The 26,434-nt window shown below is 40.2% G+C and overlaps 1 protein-coding gene across 10 annotated transcripts in view; it reads left to right on the top strand.

The window, feature by feature from the left end:
* Positions 1–26,434, top strand: part of TRPM3 (transient receptor potential cation channel subfamily M member 3) — a 625,242-nt gene that overhangs the window by 377,892 nt on the left and 220,916 nt on the right. For all 10 annotated transcript variants that reach the window (XM_049895512.1, XM_049895509.1, XM_049895508.1 and 7 more), the window contains one exon: positions 21,168–21,291. In XM_049895512.1, the coding sequence (XP_049751469.1) occupies positions 21,168–21,291 (124 nt within the window). The remainder of the gene's footprint in view (positions 1–21,167; positions 21,292–26,434) is intronic.

Below are 26,434 nucleotides of genomic sequence, written 5' to 3'. Positions count from 1 at the left end.
CTTTCAAGTTAGCAGCTGAGAGGGTCGTTCTACTCTGTCCAATAGGGTCTGTATGAGTTGAAATTGACTTGATGCCACACAACAACATTGTGAAAAATTTGAGTCAGTGACTTAACTTGGAGACAGGGGAATAGATAATATATTTCAAATAAAAATCTGGTTTGCCTCATTTGAAAGAAAGCGTGTGGCTGCTAATCAAAAGGCCAGCAATTTGCATCTACCAGCCGCTCCTTGGAAACCCTATGGGGCAGTTTTACTCTGTCCTGTAGGGTCATTATGAGTCGATTCAATGGCAACGGGTTTGGTTTTTTGGGGGGAAGCAAAGGCATAAATGGTATACCAACTGAAGATGGGAAAGGAAACACACTGTATGGTTTCAGATTATGTAACTATACACACTAGCAGAGACATTGCAGAAGTTTCTGTTCTCTCCAAATACGCGTGGAATGACCAAACGCAGGAGAAAGTTACCAGGAAGTGAGATATTTTAGAAACCGAGGTATAAACTATCATTAAATTCCTCATCTGCACTCCCCAAACCAAAAAAAAACCAACCCCCTTTGCCATCGATGTCTTTCTATGCAGTGACATCTAATGTTTTCTGCTGCTCAAAACACTCTTCCATCTAACACTGAAGGGACGTTAAAGCTCTATCATTTGCCTGCAAAACATCTGCCATGGAAAGTATTTCATCTCAGTGGTCTACATTCCAGCATGATTTAGACATAATTGGAGTTTCAAGTGAAAAAGAAGGAAACAAATATCAAATATGCTGACTTCAAGTGTCCCTTTCACAGTTTTTGTTAATTTCCTCATATCTTGTCTGTTTTCTGGAATTTGAATTTCCCATAAGAAATCACATTAAAACTTGATCCGGCTTTGTAACTATCTCAAAAAGGAAGTAAGAAACCTTGGAAACGTCTTGAACAGATAAAGAATGCTAGTGGCTTTATTTGAAGTGTTGTGTTTGTAAACTGTTTTCCTAGTTACCAATTATTGAGTGCTTACTATATGCATGGAATTGTTGAGGGATGAACAAGACATGGTACCATCAAGGACTTATGATGGAGATTAAAACATAGCCATGAATACAGAAAACTGTAGGGTTGCATATGCTATAATAAAGGTATAAAGGGTTACGAAACCACAGAGAACAAAGCACTTGAGTCTGGAGTTACTGGCAAGAATCTTTTCAGGAGAACTCGTAAAAATTCATTGCTTGAGTCTCGTCAAGTTGATTCCGACTCATAGTGACCCTATAGGACAGAGTAGAACTGCTCCATAGGGTTTCCTAGGCTGTAATCTCTATGGAATAAGGAAGACCGAAGGATTGATACCTTTGAATTATGGTGTTGGCAAAGAATACCGAATATACCATGGAATGCCAAGAGAACGAACAAATCTGTCTTAGAAGAAGTATAGCCAGAACGCTCCTTAGAAGCGAGGATGATGAGGCTTCATCTCACAGACTTTGGACGTATTATATCAGGAGGGACCAGTCCCTGGAAAAGTACATCATGCTTGGAAAAGTAGAGGGTCAATGAAAAAGAGGAAGACCCTCGATGAGATGAGTTGACACAGTGGCTACAACAGTAGGCTCAAGCATAACAACAATCATGAGGATGGTGCAAGACCAGGCAGTGTTTCCTTCTGTTGTACATAAGGTCGCTGCGAGTCAGAACTGACTCAAGGGCACCTAACAACAACAACAACAACAATCTCTATGGAAGCAGACTGCCACATCTTTCTCTGGCTGAAAGACTTGTGGGTTCAAACCTCCAACCTTTCATTTAACAGCTGAGCCCTTAACCACGGCTCCAGTAGGGCTCCCTTTCAGGAGAACAGTGTATGTTAATTATCCACAAAATGGTAATATAATGAGTGTCTTTCTCCTCCTTCTCTTTTCCGTCAAATGTAGATCTAAATAAAGGTCAACTGAAATGACAGAGAAAAAGCCAATATTTGACCCTCTCTTGTATAAGTCTTATATAACTTCACACAGAAAAAATGATCAATCCAAATAGGATTGAAGGAAGAGTAAAAGGGATAAAGTCTATGTACGGTTTTGTGGTATTTTGTGTGTGCCTATATATGTATATGTGTGTGTATTCAATTCAATTTAATTAAATTAATTATATGTAACTAATTATATATACTTACAGATGTACTTAAACCTGTTGCCATCCAGTCAATTCTGACACATAATGACCCTATAGAACAGAGTAGAACTGCCCCCATAGATTTTCCAAGGAGCACCTGGTGGTTTCGAACTGCAGATCTTTTGGTAAGCAGCTGCAGCACTTAACCACTACGCCACCAGGGTTTCCTATGAGTCAGAGTTGATTCAGTGGCAATGGGTTTTGGTTTATAGATGTACTTGGAAACCCTAATGGCTTGATGGTTAAGAGCTATGAGTGGTTAAGAGCTATGGCTGCTAACAAAAAGGTCAGCAGTTCGAATCCACCAGGTGCTCCTTGGAAACCCTATGCAGGAGTTCTACTCAGTCCTTTAGGGTCTCTATGAGTCGGACTCAACAGCAACGGGTTTGGTTATTGGTTTTTTGTTTTTTTTAATAGGTGTACTTGATTATATGCATTCATGTGTGTTTAAAATCTAAGTGAAGACAAGAATAGAACTGATAATGTGACTTTTAAAATCAGTCACCAGGTATTTTTTGAATGCCTGTTTCAGTCACTACTGGTTCTATGAAAAAAAGTTTTAACTTTTTCCTCAAGAGACATAATCTCATTTGAACTAAAATAATAACAAATAATATTCAGTTGGATATTAGTGACTGCGTTCTGAGAAGGCAAAAGTGGGAGTAAATGGGGGAAGTCTCCTGGAGGGAGTATTACTATAATTTTTCGCCTCTGAGGAATATATAAAGAAATAGCTATACAGACACGTATATCATTGTATCCAAACTCCACAAGGCTAGAGTGGCTCCATTCATTTATTAAAGTACAAAATGAAATATTTTTGCCTCATAGCTTACTATTTGGTCCTGCCATAGTGTGTCACCATGAGGAGAATGAAGCATTGGCTAAAAATTTATCTAGAGTTCATGGAAGAAAGTTACATTGAGGGGAAAAAGTTTTATTTACCTAAATTGGCCAATCTGTTCCCTGTGTTGATTAAATTGACTTCAGATTGTTCAACTCCAAGCTCATTGGGAAAAGCATGGCCTAGAACATGAACAGCAAACATCAGAAAAACACATAGCTGGGTAATCCATTATGATAAAGAAACCCCTTTCAGAGAACCACTGTAAGCAATGTTTACACAGTCCATCACTGCCCAAATTTCAAGGGTATCTATTAATAAAATTCCTCAGAGATTTTCCTAGTAAACTCTTGGCTACTTGTTTTACAAAAAATCAAAATAAGCCTGTGGTTAACAAATTTCAGGGGGCCTGAGAATCACGTGGAGAGCTTTATAAGATGCAGGTTCCCCCAAATATCCCGATTCATGTACCTGGGATGGGGCCCAGGAAACTACTTGAAACCAGAACCTGAGCTGATTCCAGTGAGAGTGGTACATGAACCATACTTTCAGAAACACCATTTTAAAATGTATAGAAATTAGATTTCTCTTTGTTCTTCTCCAGTGTTTTCAAGAAAATTAGCTTCAGTTTCTACTTCTCACGTCCATTCTCCTCACACAATTCACTGAGGTGTTACCGTAATCACTTTGTGCCCTCTGTCCAGTGTTGTCCTTGGAACTCAGATGACTTGAAAAGTACTTTTAGTGTGAATCACCTCATTTCTTTCTTAGCTACAGCTGCTCTTTGTTCCAAACATCTGTTGGACTTGAAAATTCTTCCCTTGAATAGAAAGTTATACCACAAAAGTACTCATCTTGACAGGCTTGGTAGACTTCTCTGTTAGTGCTTTTATTTACATCAATTTCTTAAGGGCATTCAGTTCACTTATATCCTTATTTCTTTTGGAAATTATTTTCTGACTAGTTCAAAATGTATGACAATTTAAAAAGTGAAAGAGGAAAAAAAAAAAGAGGTGATGATTCTCTCAGCTGTTTTGAGAGGTACAGTCATTACTAACACCACCATGAGAAGCTCCCACCTCAGTTTCCCTTGATGTTACAATTGCAATGGGTGACAATTAAAGAGTCCCTATCTCCCCATGGCCTATAAAAATTATTTTCACTTTTTAAAGCCCCTGAGTCCTTTCTCAAATGAAATTGCAGGGAGAAGTGCAATCCATGAAACAGATAAGTTACTCTGTTAAAGCTGGGGTGGAAGGTCTGCAACAGTGGTTCTTAAACTGTATCTTCTATCAACCAACTAACCAGTTGCCACTGAGTCAATTCCAATTCATGGTGACCCCATGCGTGTTTAGAGTAGAACTGTGCTCCAGAAGGTTTTCAATGGCTGATTTTCTAGAAGCAGAATACCAAGCTTTTCTTCCAAAGTACCTTCGAGTGGACCAGAACTTCCAACCTTTAAGTTAGTAGCCTAGCAAGTATTTTGCATCAGAATTATCCAAAGGGCTTGGTGAAACACAGATTGCTGTGCATCACCCCCAAAATTTCTAATTCAGTAAAGAGTTTTGCTGGGATCAGGGAATTCGCATTTCAAAGGAATACCCAGGAAACACTGTGTTTCTCATTCAGGGACCACATTTTGTGAACCACCGGTCTAGAGCCTCCCTCTCCCTGCCTGGCTCTTACCCGCTAATGCAGCTCTGAGGCAGCTCTGGAGTTCCTCCTCAGATCCCCAAGGGATTCTTTGTAGAACCCAGCTAAAGACCACTAATCTACAAGTCAAGACCACATCCTTTGGTTGGACTCAAAACACTTTAATTCTGGCCCCAGCCTCTCTCTAGACCCATTTCTTACTGAATGAACCTTCTATTCCCCCAACAACTCACTGCATTGACCTCCCACTGCTCTCCAAGCATCATGCTATCACTGGCCTCCCTGCCTTAACATATACTCTTTACTCAGGAAGATCCTCCTTGCCCAGCCCTCCTTTCCCCCTACTTGACAAACTCCAACCCATTCTTCAAGACCTGAATGAAATGACCCATAATCAATCCCTCCTTCTATTCCCTTCTCCTCATGGCCTTTTCAGCTCCAAGTGAGCTGTCTTTCATGTGGAATTCCTGAATATATATGTATTAAAAGAATAAACAGAGAATTTTAATTTACCCATTAGCATGCCTGACTCCTCTGTCACTTGCTAATAAGTATTTAAATCCTCTAAGTTTAAATTCCTCAACTGAAAAATAAAAAATTGGAATAAAAATATTACCTAATTCATAGGGTGGTGAGAGCAGAATAAATGGATTATTCAGTATTAAATGGTTAACCCAGTTCTATTACTAATAATAATAGTAATAAATTATATACACAAACCATCCACATATTAGTTACTCGAGAACTGTTTAGTCATTGTTACCACAATCACCTTGTATCCTACACCAAATTGGAAACCATTAAAAAATCTTCATCACAGAATAATGGATTTCAGTTGATTGTCACATACTCATGCATTTATTTACCTACTAAATTTCTGAAAAATTTTTCTCTGAAATTCTGTTGACATAACCTCTCATGAAAAGAGGTAGCAAGGGCTTTAAAAACCACAAATACATTTAAAACTCATCTGAGTGAGGCTCATATAATAAAATGTCCTAGTATTTAATCCCTCTACCTAAAAAGAAATGAATTTTGAGTCAACTTGGCTGACGTTAGAACCTGCCTTTGCTAGAAATATAGTAGATTAACATCTTTGAGATGTATGTTCTTAAAGGATTCCCCCCAGATTCTCCATGCAATTCTCAGATGTTGATTACTGACTATAGGGTTTATGAAACCTACAAACAGCAATGGCACCTGCTATAAAAGCTTCTTCAGCCAGAGAAACACTAAGATGCATTAAAATAGGATTTCAGGGTTAACGCAAGTCTATACTTCTGCTTTCTAGAAAAGTCTCCGTTCAGTTTCAACAAAGCCTTTTATTTTCCTAGAATTGATAGACATGTTTTTGCATATATTCAAAGCAAAGCAAATGCCCATCAGCAAGCAGAGCCTCCGAAACGGCTTGAGTAAACAATAAAGAATACACTCCTCTGCGTGGATGGAAGCCGTAGTTCAGTGCCACAGAGACAGACCTAGAATTTGGAGTCCTCTAAACCGATGGTCCTCTTGGTTTCCACCATTTGCTAGTATATTTGAGATTTTATTATCTCTAGAGCAGGGATGGAAATCCTGGTGGGGTAGTGGTTAAGTGCTACGGCTGCTAACCAAAAGGTCAGCAGTTTGAATCTACCAGGCACTTCTTGGAAATCCCATGGGGCAGTTCTACTCTGTCCTATAGGGTTGCTATGATTCGGAATCGACTCGATGGCAATGGGTTTGGTTTTTTGGTTTAGAGCAGGGATGGCAAACAGTTTACATCTTGAGTGTCAACTCCAATCAACTGGTAGTGGCTTCCTAGAATGATATGTTGAGAATGATTATGAGGCCACATCTGGGCTCAGAGGAAAGAGTACTGGGATAGCTTAATACCGTCCACTGTAGGCAGAGAAAGTCAACATGCCATGAGTGTTCCCTTGTGCCCTAGAATGAAGCCAGATTCTTACAGACACTCCCATGTGTTACTATCAGGCAATCACAGTACTGGACTGAATTATAAAACCAATGGGAAAAAAAAAATAAGAAACCCATCTGCCTAAAAGATACTCAGGGCAAGCAAAGGAAATAGTCGATTTTGATCAACATGGTAAATGGCATCAGTTTTTGAATTTCTCCAATGGCCTTTCCACACAGGCATTATGCATAGGATATCAAGGGTAAGAAGCTTTTTAATGTGGAATACTGTTTGGAGCTGGACTAAGGGACAAGTCAGCTGAGCAGTTCCCTATGGAAAATGTATAAGAAAGAATAATTTGCTGAAAACACTTAAAAAAGAATCCATCACAGAAAAATAACAAAAATAGGAAAATTATATTTACCCTAACATCTCACAGAATAGATTATAGGGTTGACAAATTACTTACATATTCATCCCAAAAGCATGCTTAGGGAACTGAAATAAATACCTTTTAAAGCTTCTACAAACAAAAGCTTGATCTAAATATTTTATAAACACTATCATTATTATTGAGAAGCCCTGGTGGCACAGTGGTTACAGTGCTCAGCTGCTAACTGGAAGGTCAGAAGTTCAGACCCACCAGTCGCTCTGCAGGAGTAAGATGTGGCAGTCTGCTTCCTTAAAGATTTACAGCCTTGGAAACCCTATGGGGCAGTTCTACTTTGCCCTATAGGGTTGCTATGAGTCAAAATTGCCTCGACATCAGTGGGTCAAGGTTTTTTGGTTATCATTACTATTATCCCCATTTTCTAAATGAGGAAATTCGGAATAGAAAGATCAGGAAACTTGCCCAACATCTCATAGTTAGACAGTCTTCTGCCCAGGCAGATTGGGGCTGGGAGCTGTGTTCTTAGCAGCTACACCATTATGGCCTCCTGGGAAGATGGGACCCAGTAACTGCAGAGGTTTCAGTTTGTTTGCCCCAGAGCTGAATTGTTCACAACAGTAAAGCAGAGGCTGAGGGCTGCACCCAGCTTTCATCACGTGCTGGTAACTTCTCATCTGAATAAATGTTGGACCAACGTTGAGAGCATGTCACTTGAACGGGTGCCCAGGGAGCTCACATATCAGACCAGCTCTGATTCTGTCTTCTACACAGGGCCTAAATAAATAAAAATTTGACTATTCTTCTGGCCTGGTTATGTGCAATGTTCACTGATGGGATTTCACTTGGAATAAACTCAGAGGACTTACTTTCCTTGATAGTTTATGGCACAGACGCTAACTGGCCATGTTCAGTTCCTGTCTTCTTCAGCAACACTTCATTTGATACACTTGGGAACATTCATAACTCAAGGCAAGGGGAAGAAGAGAAAATTGCAGGAACATATCACCACAGGCACCAGCCAACACTTTCCAAGATTTTTCACCTCAATGTCCTGCTAGTCCCTGCCTAAGGTTGAGAGTTTGGCAGTCTGCCTCAAGAACAGCGCTTGTTCAATGGAACTTCCCGCAATGATGGAAATGTTCTGTATCTGTACTGCCCAATAGGATAGCCACTAACCACATGTGGCTATTTAGAGCACTCATACTAGGTTAGTATGACCAGGAAACTGAATCGTTTTATTTTATATCATTTTAATGAAAATTAAATATCCACATGTGGCCAGTGGCTGTATTGGCTGCATGGATAGCACAGCTCTAGAGTTTCTACAGTTGGGTTCCACCAAACTGGGGACCCTTAAATGTCTGACAAATTTCCAGTGTTATTTGACATTGCTCCCTTCATGTTTTAATTACATTTGTGTGTGTGCATTTTAGGTGAATAATTACATTCTTTTATCCAACCAACAGATAGCCCTGGTAGCGCAGTAGTTAAGAGCTCGGCTGCTAACGTAAAAGGTCAGCAGTTCAAATCCACCAGCCGCTCCTTGGAAACCCTATGGGGCAGGTCTGCTCTGTCCCGTAGGGTTGCTATGAGTCGGAATCGACTTGACTTCAACGGCAATGAGTTAACTACCCCATGTTGCTAGGCAGATACTAAAGAAAACCCCAAAAGAACAAGCTTTCTAGGCTAGATGCTAAAGCAAGACTGCAGGTACGATTTCTCACAGCCTTAAGATAGAGGCTGTCTGTACCTGGAGTTGATCCTCAGTAAAAAGTGGGGAAAAGTAATCTACTTAGTTTGTCTCCTCTGTTGGATCCTTCCCTATGTTTCATTCTAACTAGTGCTTTCTGAAAATGACTGTCATGTCACTTATAATCAAGTGTGAGTTTAACATGAGCCATCACTTACTCCAAGAGTTGCTCTTAGGGCTTCTAATGGTTGGACAAAATAATTACTTAGAAGGAATTTTGGGCATCTGACAAGCTGGGGGAGTAATTCTTGGAAAGCAGCAAACCCTTAAAATCACATTTCTGAGCCTTCTCACACATAAGATATATGATATCCCATCTTAGGGATAAAACTGAAGACATCGCAGCCTGCATCCGGTCACTTAAATAACAAATCACCAACTTTACATTAATACGTTGAGTTGAGTCTGTATGTTTAGGTTAATGTAATTCATTGTTAGAGATTCTTCCTTCCTGACTCTCTTGTCCTCTATGTCCAGCTTGGACACTTATCAGCTACATAATCGTAAGCAAGTCCGTTCACCTCTGAAGGCCTCAGATTCTTCATCTGTAAAAATGATTGCTCTAAAGTTGTATCATTCCTTTATCCAGAACTTCAAATTGCTCAGGAGATTTTTCAGATTAGCACCTTTCCTAGAACGTACACACTTCAGAAACATGAAAGTCTAGCTTCAGGAGAAGGTCACAATCAAGTAATAGTTCTGATCCTCACACCTGTTTGACTTCAAGATGACATAAAATTATCTAAGAGTGATGGTTTTAGAGAATCTTAATATCCATTTATTCCATTTTGTATAACCTTAATGAATATGATCCAAGAGCTAATCCGCTCTTCCCTCTTGATGCTCTGGCTAAGTGATTTTGAATCATGGACTTCTCTATCCCATTCACAAACCTGCTTCATCCAACTTTTATAGAAATAATTGAGTCTTTCTGCTCTCTGTTGCGTGCCGTCCTCTAGTCAGCACACCAGGTACTCTGTTTCAGCTTTGAGCTAAGCAGCACAGAGTACTCAAAAACAATTAAAAAAAAAAGCCATTTGTTAAATATCTACGATGTGCTTGGAGCAACTGTAGGTTACTTTCATACATAATCTTTTTTTTTTTCCAAATACATCATCTTTAAAATACATATACTACCCCTACTTAACAGATAAGATCTAGGCTTAAAGAAATTAGCTTGCATCATTTCCCTCAACTAGAAAATAAAGGAGCTGAATTCCAACCAAAAGCACCATATCAGAGTGCCTAAATTATGTAACTCCATCATCTGTAGCAGATTGTAAAACTGACCTTACCCCTCCCACTTATGGCCATGAGTTAATTGAAAAAAATATAGATGTACATGTTATGTTAATTTTTTATATGATATAAATTACTTCCAGTTGTCAAAACCATCAAGGTATGTGAGGGAAATTATCTTGAATATCACTGAAATTCTTAAAATGTCCAAACACTTATTGAGCACTTTATGGGCAAGTCATTGCCCTAAGCATTATGGGATAGACACAGGTGAATAAGAATCTGCCCCTGACTAGAGCTACAAAATGACTCAAAGGGGAAAAAAAATAGGCTCCAGAAATAAAACCAAATAGAGAATCTTCAGTTGGGTTGCCAATTCATTTCTGAACACCCTGTAGGTTTAAAGAAAGATTGGCAGAAGCCGAGAATAGTCCTTAGAGATAAATTCTAATTAAAAGAAAAAAGATCAAGAAAATAAAATTACTGGGGATGGGGGATGTAATAACTCTATGCCACTTCTCCCATTTCCCAAAATAGGCTGGAAGTCTATTTCAACATGAAGCACAAAGGGGCATGGGAAAATAGCAAAGCAAGCAGCTACTCATTCAATCAATTAATCCACATTCTTTTAGAGGCAATATTGAACTGTACACTTACTAAAGCTTAAAGAACAGGCAGGATAAAGATGAAATCACTATTTCAAGGAGACCATAGTCTACCAGAGGAGGATAAACATGTGAATAAATCAATTCCATGCAACAGAATAACTGTAGCAATATGTACCAAGTACCATGGGAATACCAGGAAGTGGTCATCAGAGACTTTCTTTCACAAAGGAAGTGGGTATCAAGCTGAGTTTGGAAGGATGAGTTTTAAGTGATGAGCAGAAAGTATTCCAAGCAGACGGTACCACAAGTACAAGGGCATAGACATACAAGGGTTAGGAGATGCCAGTATTTCATGGGGTATGTGTGAGTGATAGGAGATGAGCCTAGCTGGGAAGGAAGACTATGACAACCTTAAATGCTGTGCACTAGTTGCAATTTTATCTTGCTAGTGATGGGAAGCTATTGCAGGGTTTTAAGAATGTGATAGAATCATGTTTGCTTTGTATAAGAACCATTCAGTCAGCGCTGTGCTGTGAGGAATGGATTGGAGGAGGGTAGATGAAAGATCAATTAAGACCTGTTGGCTCCATCTGGATAAGTTATGATGAAGGCCCAAACCAAGATGGGTTGAGAATGAGGTAGACTGGAACAGTGTTTTAGAAAGTCAGGTTTCCCTGTTACTGGGTTCCTGGCGGGACTGCCCAAGCCAACAGAGGCTGTTGTTGCTTTACCCCTTTAAACAAATCTCAAAGTGAGATTAGGGCATCAAACAAATACTCCATTGATCTTGCGCCTTAAAGGTTGAATCAAGCATGTTGTATATATTAGTGAATAATGTCCCTTACATACATCATTTAATAGGGACAAAATGTGATGGTGTTATCCCTGAAAAAAGTTCATGCCTGGGGCCAAAAGCCTAACATAAATACCAGGTACATAACCAGTTAACCAGTTGCTCTCAAGCCAACTTGACATGACTCATGGTGACCCCATGTGTATCAGAGTAGAACTGGGCTCCACAAAGTTTTCAATTGCTGATTTTTTGGAAGTAGATCACCAGGCCTTTCTTCGGAGGCACCTCTAGATGGATCCCAATTGCCAACCTTTCAGTTAGCAACGGCATATGTTAATCATTTGCACCACCCAGGGACTCCACTTGGTACATAAACCAAAACCCCTTGCTGTTGAGTTGATCCAACTCATAGTGACCCTATAGGAGAGAATAGAACTGCCCCATAAGGTTCCCAAGGAGGAACTGGTAGATTCAAACTGCTGACGTTTTGGTTAGCAGCTGAGCTTTTAACCACTGTGCCACCAGGGATCATACCTGGTACATAAACCAAAAAAAGAAAATGTAAGTTGGCTCTAAATCTGAATTATTGTGAGTAATTGTGAATCACAATAATTTTGTTATTGATACTTCAGATTCTTTCATTTCTTTTGAAAGTATAGACCTCCAGATCAGAAGGAGAAAATATTTACAGTTTCTATACATTAATGACCAAAGGCCAGATGAGTTGTGGGATGACATCAAGGACATCATACATGAAGAAAACAAAAGGTCATTAAGAAGACAAGAAAGAAAGAAAAGACCAAAATGGATGTCAGAAGAGACTCTAAAAATTGCTCTGGAATATAGAGCAGCTAAAGTAAGTGGAAGAAATGATGAGGTAAAAGAGCTGAACAGAAGATTTCAAAAGGAGCCTCAAGAGACAAAGCAAAGTATTATAATGAAATGTGCAAAGGCCTGAAGTTAGAAAACCAAAAGGCAAGAACACTCTTAGCATTTCTCAAGCTGAAAGAACTGAACAAAAAATTCAAGCTTCAAGTTGCAATATTGAAGGATTCTATGGGGATCCTGCAACACAGGGAGCATTAAAAGAAGATGGAAGGAATACACAAGAGTCAAAAAATTCGTTGACATTCAGCCATTTCAGGAGCTAGGGTATGATCAAGAACCGATGGTACTGAAGGAAGACGTCCAAGCTGCTCTGAAGGCATTGCCAAAAAAACAAGGCTCCAGGAATTGACAAAATGCCACTTGAGATGTTTCAACAAAGGAACGTAGCACTGGAGATGCTCACTTGTCTGTGCCGAGAAATTTGGAAGACAACTACCTGGCCAACTCACTGGAAGAAATCCATATTTGTGCCCATTCCAAAGAAACGTGATTCAACAGAATGCGAAAATTACTGAACAATATCATTAATATCACATGCAAGTGAAATTTTGCTGAAGATAATTCAAAAGGGGTTACAACAGTACATCCACAGAGAACTGCCAGAAATTCAAACTGGAATCAGAAGAGGACATGGAATGAGGAATATCATTGCTGATGTCAGATGGATCTTGGATGAAAGCAGAGAATACCAGAAAAATGTTTACATGTATTTTATTGACTATGCATAGGCATTTGACTGTGTAGATTATAACAAATTATGGATAAGACTGCAAAGAATGGGAATTCCAGAACACGTAATTGTGCTCACGAGGAATCTGTATACAGACCAATAGGCACTTATTCAAACAGAACAAGAGGATACTGCATGGTTTAAAACTAGGACAGGCATGTGTCAGTGTTGTATCCTTTCACCATACTTACTCAATTTGTACACTGAACAAATAATCTGAGAAGCTGGACTATATAAGAAGGACATAGCATCAGGATTGGAGGAAGACTCATTAACAACCTTCGATATACACATGACACAACCTTGCTGAATGCAAAGAGGATTTGAAGCACTTACTGATGAAGATCAAAGACCATAGCCTTCAGTATGAATTACACCTCAATATAAAGAAAACAAAAATCCTCACAACTGAACCAATAAGCAACATCATGATAAACGGAGAAAAGATTGAAATTGTCAAGGATTTCATTTTACTTGGATCTACAATCAATGCCCATGGAAGCAGCAGACAAGAAATCAAAAGACACATTGCATTGGGCAAATCTGCTGCAAAAGATCTCTTTAAAGTGTTAAAAAGGAAAGACGTCACCTTGAAGATTAAGGTGCACCTAAGTGATAATATTTTCAATGGCCATATATGCATGTGAAAGCTGAACAATGAATAAAGAAGACCAAATAAGAATTGATACCTTTGAATTATGGTGTTGGCAGAGAATACTGAATATACCATGGACTGCCAGAAGAATGAACAAATATGTCTTGGAAGGAGTACAGCCAGAATGCTCCTTAGAAGTGAGGATGGGGAGACTTCATCCCCTGTATTTTGAGCATGTTATCAGGAGGGACCAGTCCCTGGACAAGGACATCATGCTTGGTAAAGTAGAAGGTCAGCAAGAGAGAGGAAGTCCCTCAACAAGATGGACATAGAGGCTGTAATAATGGGCTCAAGCATAGCAATGATTGTGAGGATGGCACAAGACCAGGCAGTGTTTCATTCTGTTGTATGTAGGGTCTCTGAGTCAGAACCAACTGGATGGCACTCAACAACAACAACAACATACAAAGAATCAGCAATCATATTTTGAAAAGATTTATGAGTGATCAGACTCACTTTTAAGGAAAAATGGTGGTTCTCATAATCAGCTGTTAAAAGAGAATTCAAAGTAAAGCAGCTGAGGCTTTTTATCACAGAAATATAGAAAAGAAGGAAGGAAGACCCTCAGTGAAATGGATTGACACAGTGGCTCCAACAATGGGCTCAAGCATAGCAGCAATTGTGAAGATGGCTCAGGACCAGGCAGCACTTCATTCTGTTGTGCATGGGGTCACTATGAGTCAGAACCGACTCAAGGGCACCTAACAACGACACAGAAAAAATCACTGCCTCAAAGTGTCACATCAGTAGTCGCTCCTTATCTCCAAGATTATCACATCAGTTCCTTCGCTGTCTCTATATTGATGCCTTTCATCAAGAGATGGCATCTATTCTTTCACTCCTCTTGAATCTGGACTGCTCTTAGTGCCTTGCCTGATCAGTGAAATGCAAGCAAATGACATTCTGGGACTTCGGAGGCTAAGTCATAAGAAGTCTTGCATTTTCTACCTGGGCCTCTTAGACCACTCTCTCTGAACCCTCGCACTCTAGGAGGAGAGTCTAAAAGTGCATCTAGCCTGCAACCACCAAAGAGAGAGCCATGCTAGCCAGTTCTCAGCTCTTTCAGCCCAGCCCAGGCCAGGTACTAGACTGGGAAGTGAAGGAGCCACCTTGGACATTCCAGCCCCAGCAGACACTGAACGGAGAAGAACTGAGGCTCCGGACATATGACCCCAGTTGAGCCATTCCACCCACTCAAGCCACTGAACTTAATGCCCTGAATATCATGGAGCAGAGATAAGTCATCTCCGTTGTGCCCTGCCTGAATTCCTGACCCATAAAGCCATGGACATCATAAATAAATGCTATTTTTTACCACTAAGTTTTAGAGTAGTTTGTTACCTAGTATAGACTATTAAAACATATAACACATAGCCCTGTGAGTTTCCTGAGGCTAGAACTGAATATTATTCATCTCTCTATTCCTAGCATAGTGCCTAGCACATGGTAGGCAGCCATATTGTTTGTTGAATGAATAAGGAAATAAATGTGTACATGTTTAAAGGAGGTGTTTTCTAAGCTCTGGTATAATTAAGCCTCCCAGTCAATGCTCTTGACTGCTAAGTGAGAGGTTGGAAGCTCAAGTCCACGCAGAGGAACCTCGGAAGAAAGGCTTGGTGATCTACTTGCAAAAAATCAGCAATTGAAAACCCTATGGAGCACAGTTTTACTCTGGCATACACGGGGTCTTCATGACTCAGAGTCGACTCCAGGGCATCTGGTGGTAGTTAGGTCTGTTAGGTACAGCATCTCTGTTTTCCAAATGTGAAGTGAACTGGTGATTTCTTACCTCCTGAAATGGGAAAGTTCTTTCTGCAGCCTGTATTGGGAATGGCGTTCTACCATTGGTTGCCCCAGGTGTGCAGGGCTCTGATGATCCCAGAATATCCCAGGCTCCGCACTGTACAGAGAAGCCCCAGCCACTTGACTTTTTCCTAAGGGACACTGTAGGACTGTCTTTAATAATAACAAAGGCTTAGATAGAACTTGCTACATGCCAAGCACTTTTCTAAGCACCATATAAAGATTAACGCATTTAATATTCACGAGTTTAAGTGGTGTTATTATTATTCCCATATTACAGATGAGAAAACTAAGACATGGAAAGGCTAAATAATTTGCACAAGATCACAGCCAGGAAGCGACAACTGTGAAGCTTAAATCCAGACAGCCTAGACCTGGCAGCCAAGCTTTTTATTCACTATGCTGTCTTGCCTCTCTGGAAAGAATCATGCTGTTATTTTTGGTCCCAGAATTCATGGCCTTTGGGAGGAAGTGGTAAATTTCCTAAAAAAAGAAAAGAAAAATGCCCTTTCTCTATGACCTCAGGCAAGGCACATTTCTGTGCCCTTAGTATTACATTTAGTCATTTGGTTTGGCAACAAGCAAATGATAAAATTTTATTTATCTTTACAGCATTAGAGATTCCTTAGAAAACGGTGTCCTGAAAATACCAAACTGTGGTATTATTAACGATCTTTTTTTTTATTTATGTAGTAACATCTTCTCATATTGTATCTGAAGAAGCTAATAGAGAGTGTTGGGATAGAAAGGGTTTGGGGACAGGAGAAGGGCCCCTCATATGCTCAAAAGCCATTAACTTAAGTGTATCTTTTAAAGTTGCATTGAGTTCTAACTGTATTTTCTAATTTTTCTATCTGGGAACTCTGATATTGCAGGTAATTAAATTCATCCTGAGAAAGGTACACATGGCTTATACTGCCACATTTGAACAGAATACTAAAATAGCAAGCCGTGGGAAGTTTTGTTGGTTACCCTGAGCATCAGGTAGGCATTGACCTATTTTAAACAACACTGTGACTCATCTCAAAGCCCCACATCTTAAGTACATTTAAATTGAAACACAAATACCATAGTATAGAGATTTTTCTCACTTCAGTGAATACACTTCCTAAGTCACAAAACCCTCTAATTTGAGGTGTACCAAAAATAGCACTGATACATATGGAGCCACAAATTCACAGTTTCCATAAATAGCCACTTTGCCAAGGACCCATTTCTAGGACTAGAAATTCACATAGTACAGTGACCACGTTTTGATGTCAAGAAATCTTCAATCACTATTCTAGGGCTATAAAAAGAAAATCTAAAATGAGCTTATTTCTAAATTTGCCAGTTCTTAAATATCACAGTCAAAATTTTTAAATCATTCTACTGTTGTGCAGAAAAAAAATGGCAAGGATTAGGAAACCAGTAATTTCAAGGAAGTGGGCTTTCTTATCTCTTAAGGAATATGGTCACAAAATAAGAAAAGGTCCTTGGAGAAAACAGAGTTTAAGCATTTGCGCTGAATAGAAAACATCTAGTTCAGTATGGCAAATACTTCTGAAAATATGAGAAACAAATATAATCTTCAAACTACTAAATTCACTTTGCTTCCGTCCTCATCTACCAGTTTCTCCTTATCTTCTCCAAACTCGTCTGATTTCCTTCACATTCTCTAGGTATCACAAAAAGGAAAAGCATTTTCCACAATAAATGCACTTAAATTTCTACCTTCAATGCAGAAAACTGTGAAAATGGAAACACATAGAATAAAAGCAGGAAAAGCAGCACCATGAAAAAAAGGCCGAAGTCAATACACTCAAGTATTGACATCATCCAGCAGTGAGACTTGGCACAAATCATTCAACCCCTCTGGGCCACAGTTTCCTCTTCTGCAAAAAAGGAATTAATATCTGCTTGCTTCAAAGACTGCTACAAAGATTAAATGAAATTATCCCTGTAGTCCAATGTGTGTTGTAAACCATGACGTGGTAGGGAGACGTCAAATGTTAAGTGGCATCTTATTTAAAGCAATGTAATTAAACTTTTCCTGCCAAGGGCGTGGGGCCTAACATCTCTTATTTCTTTCTTAAAAGCAGAGGTTAGCAAAAGCTAGGGAGCTATTAAAAGCAAAGTAGCACCAAAAATGAGAATTGCCTCTTCATGCAATCAGAAGTATAGAAAAATAATAAGAGTTATTTAATGTGTAATGCCACCATCTGTCAGGCAGTTTATTGTACACTGATGGCTTGTGTTTGCTATGATGTTGGAAGCTATGCTGCTGGTATTTCAAAGACCAACAGAGTCACCCGCTGTGGACAGCTTTCAGCAGAGCTTCCAGACTAAGACAGGCTGGGAAGAAAGGCCTAGCAGTCTACTTCCAAAAATGAGCTAATGAAAATCCTATGGATCACAACAGGATATTGTACAATATAGTGCCAAAAGATGGGCCCCCTAGGTTGGAAGACACTCAAAATGCAGTGGCCACAACAATGGACTTAAGCATACCAATGATCAAGAAGATGGCACAAGACCAGGCAACACTTTGCTCTGTTGTGCATGGGGTTGGCATGAATCAGCACCAACTCAATGGCAACTAGCAACAACATTTAATGAGTGCAATTTAATGCCTTGGATGGACCAAATTACCTTTGTTCTACATAAAATCACCTCTGCTCCTTCAGAGATGGACCTTTCACACTTTGGAAAACACTAACCTAGAGAATGCTTGTACTTTTAGCATTCCTTGATTTTTGTTGCTCAATACTTTAGCCAAAGTCACAACTTAAGTCAGTTGTGAAACTGGGTTAAAAAGTCTCCTAACTACTGAAGCCCATGGTCAGCTAAGCCACACATCATTCCTTAGTTTTTAAAGGTGACAGACTGGATACCAGTGACATAGATCTCTCAAACGGTTAATGACCTCAGGGAATTGGGGTTTCATTACAGATGGTTGGTAGTGGAAAACAAATTTTGAGTTGTTATCAAAATTAAACATCTCCAGATGAATGATTGGATCAATTTGCTAATCAGGAGAGTCCCCTCTGTGGTTAATCGTGTATAACATTTATGTGTGTTTGATACTGCAGAACTGTCTAGATCCATCCATGTGAGTTACCTATCAAGTAGAAATAGGCCCAAGTATGAGTGCTCACATCTTGACTCCTCAGGAAAATTAATTGACAACACAAATGTCATGTCACACTCCTGCTTAAACCTTTAATGGTCTCTCATTACTTGTGGGGTAAACCCCAAAATCTCTAGCATGAACTCCAAAGTCCTGTGTGATCTTGTCCCTGCTCATCCCCTCCATGGCCCCATTTTGTTCCACTGTTTCTTTCGCTCTCTGGGCTCCAGCCATATTGACTGTATTATTTCCCAGGCCACCGTAACAAATTACCACAAAATGTACAACTTAAAACAACAGAAATTTATTCTCTCACAGTTCTGGAAGCTAGAAGTCCAAAGTCAAGGTATCAGCAGGTCCATGCTCTCTCTAAAGCCTCTAAGGAAGAATTTTCTCTTCCCTCTTTCTAACTTCTAGTGGTTGCTGGCAATGCTTGGCATTCCTTGGCTTGTGGTAGCATAACTCCAATCTCTACCTCCACCTTCATTTGATCGTCTTCCCTCTGTGTGTCCACGTCCACATTTCCTATTTTTTTGTTTCTTTAAGGACACCAGCCGCTGACCCACCCTAATCCAGTATGAACTCATCTAGACTTGATTACATCTGCAAAGATGCTATTTCCTAATAAGTCACATTCACAGGTTCCAGCTGGAAATGAATTGGGGGGTGGGGGGCACCATTCAACCTAGTACACTGAACTTCTGGTATTTTCTCCAGAGTAGGGCTGTTCACGTTGTTCTGTCTGCCTAGAATGCTCTTACCCAGGCCCACCAGCCCCCAGCTCTACTAATGCTCATTCATTCTTCAAGTCTCAGATAAAACACTGCTTCCTCAAAAAAGCCTTCCCTGAACCCTCTAGATTAGATTATTTTCATCTGTCACAAGCTTCTCTACTTCTTTATTGCTGTCATTATAGTTGAAAGCTGGTTAATGTCTTTCTAATCCACTGGAGTGTAAACTCAGCAAGGGCTGGGAGTGCACATACCTCCTCTGTCTCTTGTAGCCCTGGCACCTACCACAGTGTTTTGCACTAAATAGACATTCAGGGAGCATTTGCTAAATCAATCAATCAATGAGTCATTGAATGAGCCAATGAATGGTTTCAGGCTCATCCACAGCTAGGGCCACAAAGTCCACCAAAATAATTCAGATGATCTTGAGAGGATCTGATATTTTTATGTTTTTCCAACCTTATCTTGACCATTCTCTTTCTGTATATATGTATATTCATGATACAGATCTTCTTGGAGGGGAGAAGGGGTAACTCAATCGTCTCTGAGTAATCTTCCAAGGTCCTCAGGACAGTTTGTCACAGAGAAGACCTCCGTCTCAGAGTGGGGTCACTATTATATCCAATGTAGTGGGTTCAGGTGAATCTTCACATAACCCTGGAGTACAGCAGGTCACTGATAAAAAGACCTTCTCGAGCCTCCCATCTTGCTTTTTCTTCTAAGCAACAAATTTCTCTTGCTTTCACGTTAAAGAAAATTTTACAACTTCCTGCCCGAGCATCCGCAGCTCTGAAAGAGACAGTGGCGTTATGTACTTGGTATAATAAGAGGCAGCGTGATGCAGTGGAAAGAGCATGGAGTCAGGAGAACTAGGTCCTGGTTCTGGCTCTGCCACTTATTTGCTATGTGACCTTAAGCCAAGTCATCTGGCTCTTTCTAGCCAGAATGTCCTGCCTGTGAAATTGGGCAGATCTCTTACCAGAAGGCTCCTGTAAGCACCAAATGAGATAATTACTGTATTTTACTATTTTATCTAGGGGTTGTTAGTACTGTGATTATGAAAGCAATTTGTAAACTATAAACTGTTAGGCAAATTATGACACTGTTGCAGCTGATACTTGAGAGCAGCTTTACCTTCTAAATTTTGAAAAGTACCTGTTAATTACAAAGTAAGTTTTCCTTTCTGCCATTTGACAGCAGGTAAAGACAGCACAACAAAGTTGGTGGGAGAGGAGTTAGCAATGAGCTGTGATTGATCTAAATTCAAGAGATAATTGAACATCGATTGGATATGACATATCTTCCTGGTTCTCATTCATTCCTCTGTAGTATAAACACTATATATATATATATATTTTTTTTTTTTTTTAATAAAGGAACCAGTATGGTATGTCCTTGTGGGTCAGGCTTTTGTTTGATGTAATACGGTGAAGATGACCTGAATCATAGATGAAGTCACTTATGTGGGTTGATTTTAGAGAAAACTTAACTCCAATTTATGCTCATTGATGCTTAGAAATCCATTAACAGGATAAAACTTTTTTCTGCAATTAGAGATTAAGTTGAAATCTAAATCTCTTTCAGATAAGTATTATAATAAATTTTTACTAAGATACGAACAGTTGATAGGAGGCACATTTTTAATATAACTTGGGGAAAAAAGATATCAGACATATATCATATAAAAGAAAAAATGAATAAGTGCTAAACCAAACCCCTTACTTCATTAGATTCTAAGATATTAAAATGGATTTATTTTATAATGCATCTTTTTCTAATTATCACAGTCAAAACAACTATTGTGAGAAAAAATACAAGAAGAAGTAACCCCTGCTCAACGAGAATCCTCACAATACTTTCTTCTGTTCTATAATAGCTCTGGGTTGACCTGCTTTTGACCTTGTTTTTAACTTGCAGACTCATAAATGAATCTTTGAGGGACCAGCTATTGGTGACCATACAGAAGACTTTCACCTACACCCGGACCCAGGCTCAGCACCTCTTCATCATCCTCATGGAGTGCATGAAGAAGAAGGAATTGGTATGTAGACAGTGCCCCCCGCAGGTGGCAGGGCACTCTGTACACTCCGTCTGCCTGCTTCACCATTTTCTTGAATCACGTTATCGACTGCTTTTTCTTTCTGGCAAAGCTTACAACCATCCTCAGTTTCCACTAGCTCCTGCAGTTTCCTCCCTCAAATAGCAAAGACACTTCTTCTTCTACCCTGGGTTTAATGAAGTGTGTGCCGCAGGATTTGAGCATCATTTCCTTTTGGAGCTCATCCAAATGCTCTGATGGCCCACCCAAATGAGTTGACAAGACGAAATAGGTTTCCTCCTGGAAAATGCTTCAGTTGATCCTCTCTTAGATTTGGGGCTTCACTTTGCTTGTGAGTAGTGAATCACCGATGGGCTTTGTGTCAATTATCTTCAGTGATGCAGGGCCCAGGCTAATACGCTAATCCACACAGGTGAGAAATGAAGAAAATTACCCAAGGAATGCTAGAAACTTCTGTAGCTTCTGAAGCATCCTCCAGTATCTTCATCACTGTTTCCAGTGTTGCTTACATCTGGGCAAAGTATCTTACAGATGTGATGTAATCACCAGAGACGCTCTTTTAGGGTGAATACTAGTAACGTCAGTGAACATTTGAGCACTTGGTGTGAACCAAGCAAGTGTACTAACACGTGATCTTTGCAACCATCCCAGTGAGAGAGGTACAGCTATTATCTTTTTCTTACAGATGCGGGAACTTGTAGAATTTGATTTCTACGGGAAGTGTTTTTATTCAGAAATTGTCTCATTGAAGTAAAGGTAGTGAATCACCCATTCTGGGTAGATGCTGTGAGGCAAGTGCAAACACAGACTGTTCCCAAAGGCCTGAGGTCAGAGTAGATGCTGGCAGGGTGGCACAGGAGCAGTTTAAGCCTGCCACTTAGGTTTTGGGCAATCTCAAATTGGACGGAGCATCCTGGAATGATTTTCTCTGGAAACATCAGGGAGCGCTCCTCTTCAGGGGAGCACAGGCTGGACCCTCACAGGCTGAACCACAGGCAGACAGATGGGTAGAGGGGAGCGAGCTGCCTTTCAACCAGCCTCCCCAACTAGACAATAAGCTCCTCAAGCACGTGGACTGGAAACGTCTCGCTCACAACTGTGTTCCGGTGTCCAGGGCAGTGCCTGGCACACACAGGCGCTCCCTGAGACTGCAGGGCGGAGGGAAGGGAGGAGGAAAGGAGGAACTTCTCAGTTTGAAGCCAGCTATTTAGAAAAAAACTGATTGGAGTGGGAGTAGTTGTCTTAGTTTCCTAGGGCTGCTGTCACAAAATACGACAAAGTAGACGGCTTTAAAGAACAGAAATTTATTTTCTCTCAGATCTGGAGGCTGGAAGTACCGTATTGATGCCTTCTGAGGGCTCTGAGACAGAAACTGCTCATGACTCTCTCCTAGCCTATGGTGGCTCCTGGCAATTCCTAGAGTCCCTTGGCTTACATCTGCCTCCCTTGTCACATGTCCATCCTTCTTGTAACTCTCCATGTCTGTTTTTGCTCTTTTGTAAGACATCACCCGAATGCGATTAGGACCCACCCTGCTCCCCAATATAACTGATAACATCTTCAAAGTCTGTATTTCCAAACAAGTCATATTCACAAGTACCAGGGGTTAGGACTTTAACGTATCTTTTTTGGAGGACACAATTCTATCCATAATAGTGGACAAGACCCATCTCCAGAAAGCATTCCAAAATGCCTTTGTGAGAAGCCTTTCAGCAGCTCCCAGGTTTCGGATGAGGGGAGTGGAGATGAGAACAATGGAGATATCACCTCTAATCCTTGAGTACCTGTGGACCCCAATGCACAGTCTGACTGTTCCAATGGGCGGATGGGACACAGAGTCAAAATCGCTGTGGTCCCAGGAGAGCCTCTATCCACTCTGAAAGAGGCACCGATGTTCTCCCATCTCAGATCTGGTTAAGTCCCAGCATTGCAGTTCACAGGCTTCCTCTACCCAGGGAGGTACCTGAAATCCTGAGCTTGGGCACACCACAACATGGCTTTTCCTCTGACTAAGCACTAATCGTTTTCTGGTGCTAAGGTCAGTGCTAATTGTCAAAACTCACTACAAGGAAACGTCTCAACAGTCTCACACATTTCCTAGAAAGGCAGTTAGGATTAAAATTCTAGGGGCTAGTTCAAAGTCATAAAACCAAATGAGGCTGAATGTACCTCTCCAGGTATTTCATGGGATGATTCCTCCAGATTCTACCTGGTAATCTGCCTAATAATTGTCATCTCCCTTCATCATGGTCCCTGCTGAAAAGGTCCATTGCATTTTAATGGGAGATATTTATTGCAAGAAGTGTGAGGTATTCCTGGCTCTAGGCTGAGGGAATTGTGTTCTTAGAAAGCAATATATTGTGTTTATCTCCAAATCACAGGGCAGAAGTAAATGAGGGATTTTTAAAATCATAGTTGTAATTAAAATAATTTCTAATTTTGAGGGAGGGTTTATATGCTGGGACAGATGCTTTATAAACAAGATAGACATGGAGGCAGGTATTTTTCTTCCTTTTACAGGGGTCAGGGAGGGAACTGAGGCTCAGCAAGGTGAGGAGGTGCTCACACAGCCAGGGAGAGCCCAGCTGGGACTGCTTTGCTACAGAGCCTAAGCGTCTTCCCTTCCCCATGCTGCAGAGTTTAGCACAAAAAGCCAGGAAGCATTATATGGTGGAGTTCCCCTCACATTCTTTTTATTATCTTTACAAGCCAAATGGGATATAATATTCTGAGGTCAATCTAACCACAGAAACCCTGGTGGCATCGTGGTTAAATGCTACAGCTGCTAACCAAAGGGTCGGCAGTTCAAATCCGCCAGGCGCTCCATGGAAACTCTATGGGGCACTTCTACTCTGTTCTATAGGGTTGCTATGAGTCGGAATCGACTCGACAGCCCTGGGTTTGGTTTTTTTTTGGTATCTAATCATGGCTGAGTTCAGAGAAGGGATTTGGTTCTAGAGCCGTTCTGACATCTTTCTCATTCCAGCATTTTGTATTAGCTTAGATAATAAAGATCGATACTATGGATGCAGACGTAGCCTTGAAACCTGGGCCTCCAGGCCTGTAGCCTCATGGAGAATATGCCTTGATGGGCCCATTGTGGTCTCCTAGTGGGAGAGGGGGTGGGAGCAGCCTCTCATGACCTCATCACAGAGATTCGGCTATATTTCTACTCATGCCATAGAAGTTCATGAAAATGTTCACTTCTCCTCTGCTTACTTCCACCTTGGGAGAAAACTACATCTCAAAACCTGTCATCTTCTACAGAGAGATATGCACCCCTAGAAACCAAACTAAGCTAAGTTTCATTATTGCTATTGAGTAAAATATAAAAATTAAAGAAATTTTAAAAACTGTCTAGAAAATCAAAACCACAATGACCTCTGCACCCTCACTAACCAAAAACCAAACCAGTTGCCATAGGGTTGACTCTGACTTATCGCGACCCTATGCATGTCAGAGTAGAAGTGTGCACTATAGGGTTTTCGATGGCTGATTTTTCCAAGTAGATCACGCAGCCTTCTTCTGAGGTGATGCTGGGTGGACTCGAACCTCCAACCTTTCAGTCAGCAGCCGAATGTGTTAACCATTTGCACCACCCAAGGACTACTCACCCCACTAACCAAAAAACCAAACCCACTGCTGTCGAGTTGATTCTTACTCATAGCGACCCTATAGGATAGAGTAGAACTGCCTCACAGTTTCCAAGGAGTGCCTAGTGGATTTGAACTGTCAGCCTTTTTGATAGCAGCTGTAGCTCTTAACCACTATGACCCAGGGTTTCCACTAGGATGGCTATCATCAGAAATTGAAAAATCACAAGTGTTGGTGAGAATATAGAAAAATTAGCATCATCATCTATTGCTGATGCGACTGTAAAATGTAGCAGCCACTTGGCAAACAGTTTGGCAGTTCCTCTTTTTATATAATTGTCAGATTGTGTGTTGCACATGCCTTCTTCCAGTTTGGGGTTTGTTTCTTCACAATATTTATGGTGTCCTTGATAAACAGAAAATCTCTAATGTAGTTAAATCTATCAACTTTTGCTATATGATTTATACTCTTCGCTTCTTGCTTAATAAACCCTTTCCTACTCTGAAATTTTAGAAAAGTTCTTCTATATTTTTTCTAAAATTTATATAGTTTCATCTTTCACATATCTGGAATTTTTTAAATCTCTAACACACATCTGTATCTTTAGCACAACTAGGATAGATTTGTTGTATATGGTGTGAGGTAGGAATCCGTATTGATGACCTATTGGCCCACTGAACAGTCCGTCCTTACATATAATGCCAGCCCTATCATATATCAGATGTCCATAAATGCATACATGTTTCTGAATTCCCTTCTTGTCTATTCCTGCACCATTGCCTTATTTTACCAGTAAGTGTAGCTTTATAGGTCTTTGCATTATAAGGCAAATCCCCCCTCCTTGTTATCCTTCTCCAGGTCTGTCAGCTATTTTAGCCCTTTCTCTTATATATCAAGTTTAAAATCAGCACATGAAATACACACACACTGCTGGGATTTGGATTGGAATTGCATTGAACGTATAGATTTATTCCCTTCATGCTCAACAGAAGATGCAAGTTTGAAAAAAAATCAAGGACCACAAATTTCAACTCCCCAACTTCTTGGATAGTGGTGACCCCATTATGACTGTATTTGATCCATGCTCTTTTCCTGCCTGGTATCAAAGGAAGTAGTGTCCCCTATTCTTCTTGAAGGTCATTCTCTAAACTTAGGTTACACATCCCATCACTTCGCACTTCTTCTATGATCTTGTCGTAGAAATTATACATTTCTTGAACAGCATCCCTCATAATTACTTGCTCTCCAGTGGTTTCCTGTATTTCTCTTTTCTGCCTTTCTAAAACTTCAATGACATTGTGCTGTTCTGCTCTTCTTCTACTTTTCTAGCTGTTTCTTCTTTTTCCCTTGCACTTCTCATCGCTTTCATCCATAAACATAGACCATCCCCCGTAGCATTATTCTTGGTCTTTTTTTTTCTTTTAATCATTTTTTAGAGAAATGATTTAAAATCTCCCACAGTGATTGTGTCAATTTCTCCTTGAAATTCTGTCCATTTTTGCTTTATATATTTTGAGACTACGTTACTAGG

The sequence above is a fragment of the Elephas maximus genome, chromosome 9, assembly GCF_024166365.1.
Source record: "Elephas maximus indicus isolate mEleMax1 chromosome 9, mEleMax1 primary haplotype, whole genome shotgun sequence".
Lineage (NCBI taxonomy): Eukaryota > Metazoa > Chordata > Mammalia > Proboscidea > Elephantidae > Elephas > Elephas maximus.
Note: the sequence above shows the minus strand (reverse complement) of the source record. Positions and strands in the feature narration are given on the sequence as shown.